This window comes from Diabrotica undecimpunctata, chromosome 10 (genome assembly GCF_040954645.1).
Source record: "Diabrotica undecimpunctata isolate CICGRU chromosome 10, icDiaUnde3, whole genome shotgun sequence".
Classification (NCBI taxonomy): Eukaryota; Metazoa; Arthropoda; class Insecta; order Coleoptera; family Chrysomelidae; genus Diabrotica; species Diabrotica undecimpunctata.
In genome coordinates, this window is record NC_092812.1 from 36,762,453 (window position 1) to 36,775,086 (window position 12,634).

Genomic DNA, 12,634 nt, shown 5'->3' on the forward strand with positions numbered 1-12,634 from the left:
AACCAAAACACAAGAGACATACCATAATTACAAGACAATTAGAAACGAAAAACATGCACTTGTAAAAAAATAAAAAATGATCACTGGAAACGCTTTTCGAAAGAAATTGAACATGATTTTTACGGTCTGCAAAAGGAAATATGGCGCTTCATAAGAGGTCATCATCCAATGTTCAATTAGCGGGATAGGGTAAGGATACCTTTATTTCGAAAGGAATGAACATATTTGTACCCGTTTAGGATCGGTCGGTCGATCCTCTTCAGGCTTGAGTTTGAATGTATTCGAGTATAGCAGAACAAAAGCAAACAGTCCTAGAAACCACTGGGGTATTAGCGTTCGTCTTCTGGTGGAGCGTCTTGGAGGCTGTCTAGATGAAGTCACTATTAGAACCAGAAGTGAAAGGCTTGTCTGGATTTAGATGTTGTTTCCAGAATGAATGTGTGTGTTTTTTGAGCTAGATGCGACAGAGTTGGGTCTCTAGTGACTATTGTTCCTGTGTCATTTTCGAGCTTGTACTCGGCCCCAAAACCAGTGTATTGCACTGTAATTTTGTGGTCGAGCGTGCTCGAAAATGGAGGCCCTCAGCTTTCGAGAGTCAACTTGTCGCATTTTTCCCAGTGTGAATGTGTGTGTATTTACCCAGACAGTGATGGACGCTACCATTTCGATGTTACTTGGCTCCATCGAGTCACCTAGATTTTCCCGGGGACCGGGGGTCAGTCGGCCGGGGGTCCCGGTGATGAGAATGCTTCGGTAGCAGAAAGAGGACCCCTTTCACTGTTCACACAAATCACTGAGTGCGATTTGTGTGAATGTGTTATTCGTGTTGAATGTGTGAGAATCCGAGCCGGCAGGGGCTAAGACCGTGTTCTCTAGTAACCATTGTTCCTGCAAGCTACGAGGTAAAGGAACTAGTAGAACCAAAACATATAGAAAAGGATACGTGGATTGACTATCTAAACAAGCTCTATGCAGAGGAAGAACAAACGACGCTAGAACTGGAAACACCAGAAATTACCACAGATGAAGAACTTAATATAAATGTACAAGAAGTTCAGAAAATACTTGAAAACCTGAAGAACAGAAAAGCAGCAGCTAAAGACGGGATATCAAATGAATTACTGAAATATTGTGTAGCAGCAATGACAGCACAATTAACAACATTAATTAATAAAATTATAAAACACAATAAAATACCGGAAGAATGGAAAATGAGTGAACTAATTCTACTATTCAAAAAAGGAGATAAAAACAGCTAGAAAACTACAACGGTATAAACTTACAACCGCGTAAAAGATGGAATGGCAACCTTCCATAGAGGTATTAATCCGCCAATGAACAATCAGAATTGTTTATAAAGAGAAAGAAGAAGAGCCTTAACAACTGGCAGTCGATAATTCTGTGAAGTGAGCAAGATCCAGTGGAAGCGAACGAAAATTTAATTTTTTTTTATGTAAACTACATTTTATGACGAACTTTTTGTTGTAAATCTTAGACTTTTAAGAAATAACAAAAACGTGGTAAGTCGATCAATATTGAAGTTAACAAGTGTGGGATACGACCTTTCGCAGGAACAGACTGAGATTTTATAAACAACATGTTTTCTAACGCATCAGAGAACATCTCGTTAGACTGCGATGTTATTTTACACAAGACTAAATACAAGCAGTTTAATTATTGCAATGATAACATCATATATTTTAATAATACCATTTAAAAGTCAGTATAAAATTAATAAAGAGTCGACGACACAGTGACGTAGATCTTTGGTTTTGGCTATATTAAGATATTAATGAAAAATTCATTCAGTATTGTTCAAATTAATGCGAATACAGGTGACAATTTTATATCAACAACACTTATTATCCATAAACGAAGAAATCATTCAATGTCAATTGTTTTAAAAAGGAATAATACAATATAATACCTCACCTGGTATGATGCCTATAGGAATCCTTGGTCTAGGCAAGTTCTGATTGATGTCGTCAGCATCCACACCGCGAATATTGCACTCTCGTAATACTAACCCATTGAATAACTCAGAAACCGTACCATCCCCACCCACACACACTATCGAATCGAAACTATCCAAATTATGGGTAATAACAAAATCTTTAATTTGATTTTTTCTTTGTGAAACATTCAGTGTCACCTCAATGCCCGCTATTCTGAACAAGTTTTTGGCATATTTCTCGTAGATCTTCATGGCGTTTCGTTTTCCACCGAAAGGATTCACAAAGAGTAAGACATGTTTTGGCCGTTGGCGGAATTCTGTAACAAAAGAATAAAAATTTTAACTGGGGAATCTTCAAGCATATAAAAGTTAGCGGAAATGAAACTATTTCCCATATTGAATTTAAACATACCCATCACGGTCACGACCGATCAAAAGATTCAAGGTTCGGAGGTCGATTGTGACCGTTTTTTGAATACAAATCCTCGTACAGGTGCTTAAGGTTCCGCAATAGACATTATTGCAACTATAATTAAAAATACATCTTTTGTATTACGGTAAATAATAATTATAAAAGTGACCGAATCAAAAATAGCAAATAGATGACAAAAGTCATCTTTAAACTAATGTAACCACGTAGAATAGCTAAATCAAGGTTAGCTTGGGGTTAAATATACAGTAGCTATATTTGTAGATATTTAAAAAAACACTACCTATAGCTTTTATCTTTTTGCCGATTTTTTATTAATTTTTTTTTTGCAAAAATAATAATTATAATCTGATTTTAGAAACATACATTAAAATAACCAAAATTAAAATAAAAACGTAATTAAAGAATAAAATAAAAACGTATGCTAGTCCAACTTAGTTATATTGCAACAAACTTAAGTTTGGGAATATGACTCATACTTCGAGGATGCGCAGTGAATCGTATTTACTAGTGTTACCATGGAAACGACCAGTGTACTGCTTGCCAGTGTCGTAGTTTGAGAAGTACGTATCGCAGAGAGTATTTGACATGTTGATTTGATCGTGTTGGATATTTTATTAATTTTTTTTAGATTAGTGCTTAGTATATTGGTAGTAGTAATTAGTGTATTATTAAGTCATTTATGGTATCTATGGTGTGTTTATTTTAGTTATTAATAATAGTTACTTAACAATATGGCTCCTAAAAAGATAGGAACAAATAAAACCATCATACTTTTAAACAGATACTCTTCAAATCATCTCGAGCAAACTGTACGAGGCGAAAATCCAAAGACAATGCGAAAATCCGAAGACAATAGGAGTGTCCTAATGAAAAGTTATGATATTCGTTCAAAACCAATACAATATTTAAAGCAGCTAATTCAATTTTGATCTGAGGGTAGAACCATAATTTATACCAATGAAAGACATATAGGTACACATCAGCCATTCTGCACCATATCACTGGGCAGATCAAAGTGGAAAAACTTTAAAGAAACCGATTTCTAAGGGCAACAGGCTGATTATTGTTCAGGCTGGAGAGGAGACTGGATTTGTACCTAACGCTGTGTGCGTTAATATGCGTGTAAATTTTTAAATCAGGTGCATGTTTATAATTAAAAAGTCAATTGTTATAACAATAACAATAATGTAAGCCCTAATTACTTTTAAGTTTCATAATAAATCAAATTCTATTTTTGACAAAAATTTCATAAAAAGCTTATTAACGACTGTCGACGAAACTAATAACGAGTTAAAGATCGTTCGGCAAAAATATACAATAATTATTTTTAGTTTAATTCGCCGAAAAATCCTCTAAAATAATTTTTACGATAATTTTATGACATTTTTCCATCTGTATATTATATTTTGAGCTTGAACATCATGGACATCAAGGTCTTTACTTGCCTCCCTATCATCCGGAGTTAAATCCTATCGAAAAAATATGAGATTTGATAAAAGGTAGAGTGACAACTCCTAATACTTTTCTTTCTTTCTCCCCTTCCTTTTACCCTAACAGGGTGTCGGATCAACTCCTAATACAACATTTAATATAAATGATGTTGAAAATATAGCAAAAACTAAATTTTCAGAAGAAGTGTTATTAGAGGAGTGGATTAATATAATGTAAACACGCGCAAAATTATATAAACATTTAAATCGGAAAAGAACATTTGTTAGACACTACGCTGTACCACTTACGCAATTTGTTGTTAATACTGGTTTATCCGGAGAAAGCTTTTCTGAGGATGAAGATTGTAATTCAAATTCAGGAATAGAGAACTTAGAATCATGCGAGGAATCATAACTAACTAACTAACGTCTTGTTTAGACAAATAAATATATCACTTAATTAGTTAAAATAAACTACTTATTTTTTTGTATTATTGAAACCCTTCCTTCGGGGTAATGTTAATAAATTGTAAGTATTGAGGAATTTGTTATTTATTAAAGTACTCCTAATATTTTACTCATTATTTTTCGAGTGCAACTGACTATAAACTTCATAATGATTAAGAACCATGAAAATAAAAATTAACAAATTCATTGTTAACTTAATTGGATATATTTGTGAAAAATTATTTTAAATCTACCTGTTTCCACCCGCCACTGGTAGGAACAGTCCGCCCACCTGCGTTAAACCCTACGTCACATTCCCAAACTTAAATTTGTTGCACTATAGAATAGAATAGAAATATGCTTTAATGTCACTGAAAATTGTACAATTTTATGGACAAAGCTTACAAAATCTCAAAAAAATAACAATAACAATTAGAATTTACTAAAATTACATAAATCGTCAATATTACAAAATAAAAGATAATAAAATTTAACTAAATTGCAAATTGCATAATAAAACCGTATGAACTAGTTTACGAATAAGTTTAAGTTGCTGCATGTGATACGTACTTACTGTAATTTCTTAGTTGTTCCTTAAGAAACTCTTCCACTGAATAATATGGTCTTTCAGATAGAAATGCTTTTGTCAATTTACATAACTTAAGGAAAGAAGTTGTAGATTTAAGTTGCAAGGGGAGAAGGTGGTATAATTTTTTTGCTGAATATAATATCTATAGATTTCTTTACTAGCTCATGGACGGGATCGGTAAATACACATCAAAGGTTGAATTTCTGGTGGAGTAGTCATGATTAGGTCTTGCTGGAAAAACATGTAGGTATTTAGAAAATTTCATGGACATCGCATACCTCAAACGAAGAAGTGCTGCATAGAATAGGCAAGGAAAGAGAACTTTTTAACGCAGTAAAAGTTAGAAAAACATCATACCTAGTCCACATACTGAGAAATAATAAGTACCAATATGCTCAACTTATAGCGAAAGGAAAAATCGAGGGAAAGAGAGGCCTAGGAAGGAAAAGACTATCGTGGCTCAGAAACATCCGACAATGGACAGGGCTAAATTTTGAACAGCTAATAAGAACAGCTGAAGATAGAGAAGAGTTTAAAATTGTAGTAGCCAACCTCCATTGAGGAGAGGGCACTTTAGGAAGAAGAAGTTTAGGAATTAAGCAAACAGTTTCTAGAATCACCTAAAGATGGAAGAGCTAAAATCCCGTGATTCTTGTAGTACCTTCTGCCATGTGTTATTCTAATAAGGCCAAAAAGATACCGTATTGCTCTTTTTTGTAATTTAAAAATAACATCAGATTGGGCAGCTGTACTAGAACCCCAAAAAGAAAGGCCATATCGAAGATGAGACTCGAACAAAGAAAAATATGTTATTTTGGAAGATGCTAAATTAATTTTCTTCGAAACACATCTTATTGCATAGCAGGCTGAGGCTAGTTTCTTACTTAACAAATCGATATGAAGGGACCATTTAAGGTTGTTATCTATAAAAATACCAAAAAATCTTAGAATAATGCCACTGTCTTATCCACGTTAAAAGGGAGTAAATTAGAGTTGGACCAGGTTTTTATTTTAAGTAGATCAGAAGTTATAATTGCATGAAGAGTTGCAATATTAGAGTTCTTCTGGGTAATACTGGTATCATCAGCAAAAATAAAATTTTTTTCCATCGTTTCCATCATTTTTAAATTGGTGATGTCATTTATAAAGATAAGGAAAAGTAGAGGACCCAATACTGAACCTTGTGGTACTCCACATACAATGCTTTTGTGACTATAAGACTGACTTATAGAGTCAGTATCATTTGCTCTAACTAGTTGTTTCCAATTCCTCAAGTACTTAAGATTGGAACCAATTCAAAGAAATACCTCGAATTCTGTAAAAATTTAGTTTTTTTATCAAAATGTCGTGATTTACACAATCAAAAGCTTTGGTATAGTCACAAAAATCAGTGGCAGTGTAAAGATTATTGTTTAGTGCTTGATAGACCTCATGTAGTACAGAAAACATAGCATCGCTGGTACATTTATTAGGTAAAAAGCCGAACTGACTTTGTGATAAAATGTTGTTTTCAACGAGAAAAGACAAATCTGAGACAATATAATCAATTAGGTAGATGTTGTTTTAGTTGAAGTTAGTAACTCATCATGTTACAAAATAATCTTTACCATACTAATAAATGTAATCAATATACATAAATTAATTATTAAATTAAATAAACAACCAATTTTAAAATCTACCCTAGTAATTTTTCTACCCTGGCAAATTTCCTGTACTAAATTTTATTAGTTAAATTGGATTTACGATTAAGATCAGTTAAATAACTTTTTCGTGTAACTTTGCTTTAAAACAAATGAACGAATATACTTGTGTCACAAAAGATAATAATATTTTTGTAGTTGTATTTTTGTAACAGATTTTTATACTTTAAATATGAATTTTTCAACTGAAGAATTGGTTGACATGACATTTGTGTTGGGAGAATACGTTTCGTTGAAATGTTTGCAGATAATCAAACACCTTACACTGTTAAAAAAAACAAAGATCAACCAGGAAAATGGCTGCAGTCAGTTTGGGTGAAGCTTCAAGGAATAGGACGGAACGGAGAAACAAGCTTAGGAATGTTGAGACACCATAGAACCAAATATCTCGACGAATCTTTCCTATTAAAGGAAAAACCAGTTTTGAGAATTGGAACAACGGAAAATATGCACAAATATATTGTACATACATCTGTTCTGCTTCAGGCTGTACCGATTGATTAATAGCAAGAGTTTATTGTTTTTGTATCTTATAAACATTGCCGTAATCCGTTCTCATCTTATCGATATCACTAATTAATGCATATCTGATAACAGTTACAATCGGATTAAGCAGGGATATTTTAAAACTAAGATAAAATAAATATATCATTGCTTACGTCACTAGCTAGAATATTTATGTAGGAAACTTATCTGTTTATTTTGATGAACTTTTGCATCGATCGTTGTTGCTTCGAAATTAGAGTTTTATGAAATTCTATGTGTAAACATACTGTTATTACCATTGATACTTTTTAGTTTAATAGTTTTAATTAATTAAGATACTAGAAATAATGTTTTTAATTGCAAAAAAGTAATCAAATTAATTAGGTTTATATTAATTGGTGATGAAGCTTTTCCTCTACTTGGACACGCATTTGAATTGCAAATTATGGTCCCTATCGATGCGCGACGGGGACACTAGTAGATGACAGGTACTGTGCTTTCCTCATGAGAAAGGATACTTCCGCTCCAGTGTCCAGTAAGTTCCTTTAGAGGAAGAGGTAAAGTGTGAGTAACAATGCGACGTTACCTAATAGCAGCCATTATTGGATTAACCGCCAGTATTCAGAACATACAATTAGTACAAAACATTAGGTCATTTACCTGGAGTATCATTACTTGAGCCCTTGTTGGGGCATGATGACACTCTAAATATTGTTAGCCCGCTCTCTCTATTGGCTGCGATCCTGTGTCTTTTTCTTCTAGGGAAGCATTAGGCACATTAGGGATGGTGTATTTATTTAACGTCCGATGCAGCAGAGACAGTATACGTATAGAGCAAGATTCTCTAGGGAAACGACACTGCACTATCTCGTCCGGCGGGTGAAATACGTTTTGGAAAACTAAGAGGTGATGCTGGGTGTATTTCTCGATATAGAGGGAGTATTCGACAATACCTCCTACGAAGCACACCCAAGAGTGATTCGTATAAAAAAAATAGTAGATGAATACACCGCATGCTGAGGAGCCGAGTGATACACGTAACATTACTGGGGCATACAGTGTCAGCACAGGTAACTTAAGTCCGTGTGAAGGGGGAGTCTTATCTCGTCTGTTATGAAATCTGCTCATATATAAACTCAGCAACGGCAGACATAATGTTTTGGACTATGCGGATGACTTCGGTATCTTAGTCCACATGATTCCAGTGATGCCAAATTGTCTTCCTTGAATCTTTCCCTGTATTGTGAGTCCCAATATTCCATATTTTGGCCCCCTCATCAAGTGAACCATACATTCCAGTTTTCGTATTCCTATGGTGGTAGTTAATTTGGTTTCTTTTCCAACCCTTTTCAGCACGTCTTTATACTGAGGCAGTAGCTAGAAGAAGAGCCTATCTGCTAAAAGTGTACTTTGGAAAACAAGCATTAAAAGAGTTAACATCCATGCCTAAGGCGAACCAACACTTGGATTGTTTAAGTGTTTTAGTTTTAAGAATTTTCGATCCATTTTCGTTATTAGTTAAATATTGAAGAAACGTCGTCAGAGGAAGATCAAATTGATGTTGAGATTAGAAGTGACAGCAGTAATTATTGTTATGATAATTCTTTGTCAGATTTAGAAAACTTCCTCAACCACGTACAGCAGGTTCATCCTCTCGACAATCAAACACATTTATCTTTCCAATATCTTTTGATAAAATTAATTTAGGGTAGTCTGTGTATTATTAGCAGTTTATATTTTCAATAAAATTTTCACGAGTATTATTAAATATTTTTGTTTTACACATTAAATCCTGGTTGTACAGGTACTTCAACTCCTGTCCCTAGGTACAACTCTTCGTGTCCGTAGGTACAACAGATCGGCTGTTTCTAGGGACACGTACATACATACAAAAAAAAGTGATAAAATATATAAGTTGGAAAATTGGCATTTTCGAATTAGCTTTACAAAGGTATAATCAACTGTCCAGATTTTATTATTTTTTAATATCTTTATTTGTCTAATTTATAAAAATCAAATTGTAAAAATTGTCCCTAGGTACAACATGTTCCCCTACTGTTGTATACTATACTACAGTTATATATTATAGTATACAAAGGTTTAAAATAATAATCAAGGTCTTTGTACAACAAGAAAACTTTTATTTTGTTTACACTACATTATATTTAATATAATTTTCCTCACAATCTGAGTCATCAGCACTACTCTTATTGTCCTTTTCAGCCGGTGTACTTTCTTATAATAATAGTTTGTAGAAGTTTCTACTTTCTTCTCTTAAGTACTGAAACAAGTCTCTCACGTCTTTTATTTTAGACTGATGAATAGAAACCCGAGGCAAAGGTGTAAGAGTAAGGTCAAGTGACAACGTTTTTGCATATTTAAAAGGGGTATACATTTCAAAGTAGGTTTTAGAAGCAGCCAGTGTCCCACAAGGTTTATACTTCAGCACGCGATACTGTTGTATTTAAACTCACAATTTTTATTCACAGGCAAAAAATAAGGACTGTGCTGCATCCCAGTCATATAGTTTAGGAGAATATAGGAATAGTTTGTCTGCACTGTACGATTTTCTCTAGGTAGACTTTGGGTTCCTCGAAATATTGAACTCTTTTTAAGGCCTGTCTTATAACCCCAAAATTTCTGTCGCACTAACTAAAGGAGTGTCCACGAACAGGATAAATATGTGTCACTTCGACCCTGTATAGTTTTGATATCCAAGAACAAAACCGTAACAAAGTCTGATTTTTATTTTGGCCTCTAGCTGAATCTGATAGAAGAACAATATGCTTGGTATTAAGATAATCTGCTAATTTATTGTGAATACAGTCAAAGATGAATGAAGCAACACTATTTGCTCCCTTTTTACATTGAGATTCTATGAAGGAATATACATGTTGATCCATCATTATGAACGTTTATATTGAATACGTACATCCATAAAAGTATTTTATAGAACAGTTTTGTTATGCTGACCTTTGGCAATGGTAGATTTTGTTCTCAAGTAATCATATTTTAGCTTGGAGTATGCCTCAAGTCTCTTTTTATGGAGATTGTAATAAACACGGCATTCATCGTTCCGGTTCTTTTCTAGTTTGATTTCACACTCACGACAATAATCAGATGTGTCAGTCTTTGGTTGTTTAACCGTAAAATTAGTTTCTCTGAAAAACTTAAAATAGGTCTTGTATTTCATGGTAAGATTATTCCCAGCAGTGTCTTTAAACAACTTTTGGACCTCAAAAATGTTCTAAATCTTTAGGTCTGGGTTGTCGAAGTACAATCTGTTTGTTTTCCAGTTGCGTAATGACTTGGTTTATGTGGAATATATTTTAAATGTTCTAAAGCCATAGAATAAACATAATCTGAAATTTTTCTTTGGTTTTCATGTTTTCCATGTTTTTCATCAAGTGGAGTTTTCTCAAAAAAATTTTTTCTGTAATATTCTTACACGCTTCACTCCTACTTGATATAAGTCAACAAAAAAGGAACGGGACACGGGCACAACACAACCAGAAGTTTTAAGCTTATATTTTCAGTGATACTGTCTGCTAAGTTTGGGATTTTCTACCTTTATATACCTTTCTGGAGGTTCCCCTAATGCCATACAACCTACTAGAAGAGTGTCTTGTTCTTTTTTTGGACCATTATATAAAAAGAGTCAAATAAACGCTTTTGATCTTGCGAAAACATTTTTCTACGCAACACTTACGGACCACAGAAAATCCCTTACTCTGTACAGTTTTTCTCGAAAATGTTGACACATACTGTCCACTCTATCTCTTAGATTTTGCCACGTTTTCTTTCCAATGGTCTTTCTGAACAATTTTCTTTTTGGCACCTTTTGACACCGTTTCTGAACAATTTTACAACTAGTCATTGCTTTAAAATACACTTAAACTTACAGTGTAAAATATAACATAACCTCAATCACATTGTCAGAAATTCAACAAAATAGAGTTGATTTAGAGACACAAATCTTCCTCAGCTGTGCCAACACTGACCAAAAGCCAACAGCTACCAAAAAATTATTAGACTGACAGATAAAAACATAAAGAATTCAATTCTGTGTTCTCCGGAAGAAGAGCCCATAGGCCTATAGGCCCCTATTCTAGCCACCGCCTCAATTATATCAGTCCGTGATATTTTTAATAGCGGAATTTTTTAAAACAATTAGGACACCGCATTTACAAACATAAAATCTGAGACCAACTCAAAGATCCAAATTGTTATTTTCTATAAATAAAACTTATTCCGGATTTATCACATGCAGTAATTGTCGTGGAGAAAAGTGAATCTGATTAAAAAACGTCTCATAAAAGTTTACAAAAAGCTATTCTAAAAATAGCTCGTTTAATAAAAGCTATTCTTACACATATTTTTGCGTAATTCACGCACACTTTTTTATATTTTGTAAATATTATTTGCTCTGGTGACACTATTATCAGAATTTTTGGTGGATTAGTTTGTTGGTCCAATACAAATAATTTTTAATTAAACGTATAAAACGTGTTTTATTTTTTTGCTCTGTTGTTAATAAGTTAGTAATTATTTCTGGTTTTAGAATTTCGTTTGCAATTTCAGGTTTCAATTTCTTGAAATACCATTTTTAATACTCGTTTCTCGTCGTTTCACTATAATGCTTAGCATTCGCTCATCATCCTACACATATAAAAATGTCGAAGATACACAATTGTTATTTCACTTTTTTCAATACAAACTTAAAAACCTTTTTGTTAGTACATACCATCCATACCATATCGAATAGTAATGCATTGATTAGTGATCAGTTTAGTAGTGTCTGGGGGCTTAGGAGGCTGAGACCTCGGAAGCCCTGAAGAAGACATCGATGAGGATGATGAAAGCTCGGTGTGGTGATAATCGACGTGGTTTAACCCGGACGACTGTTGAGTTTAATATTAATTCCTGTAATAGTATTAATCTAAGCCCTAGGTTATATATATATATATATATATATATATATATATATATATATATATATATATATATATATATATATATATATATATTCACAAAAGAAAAACCCGAAACCACCTAAATGAGGAACATAAATAATATAAAAAACCTCAACAGAGAGAAAGAATTCAAATTCTATAAGAAAGTTAACATCCACAGAAAAGAATTCAAGGTAACCACAAGACAATGCAGAAGTCAGAATGGCGACCTATTAACAACAAGGAAAGATGTATTGAATAGATGGGTGAATACTATAACCAGGCACTTAATGTAGAGGAAGAAGAAAACCTGGAAGACGAAAGAGATGAGGTAAGGGGGACAGACGAGAGGGAAGAGGCACCACCAACGATTCTTGGAAGTTAAAGATGCAGTTAAAAAGCTAGCCAAAAACAAATCACCCGGAATGGATAATCTCCCAGCTTAACTAAAGAAACTGGCTAGGGAAGATTGGAAAGCTTCATGCCTTTCTACTTTTTGATAGCCAATATTACTACTAGTCCATTTCCCGTTCTTCCACGTTTTTTGACACACAAATAAATGGGGAAAAGTAAAAGTGGAGTGGATATAGACACAATGACAAAAGACAGAGTAGTAAAGTAGCATATTATATGATGACTGGCA

At 33.6% G+C, this 12,634-nt stretch overlaps 1 protein-coding gene across 1 annotated transcript in view; it reads right to left on the bottom strand.

Annotated features, from left to right (window-relative positions):
* Cerk (Ceramide kinase) overlaps positions 1–12,634 on the bottom strand; it is a 53,740-nt gene that overhangs the window by 34,204 nt on the left and 6,902 nt on the right. Inside the window, exon 3 of the mRNA XM_072546151.1 lies at positions 1,933–2,271. Coding sequence (XP_072402252.1) covers positions 1,933–2,271 — 339 coding nt within the window. The remainder of the gene's footprint in view (positions 1–1,932; positions 2,272–12,634) is intronic.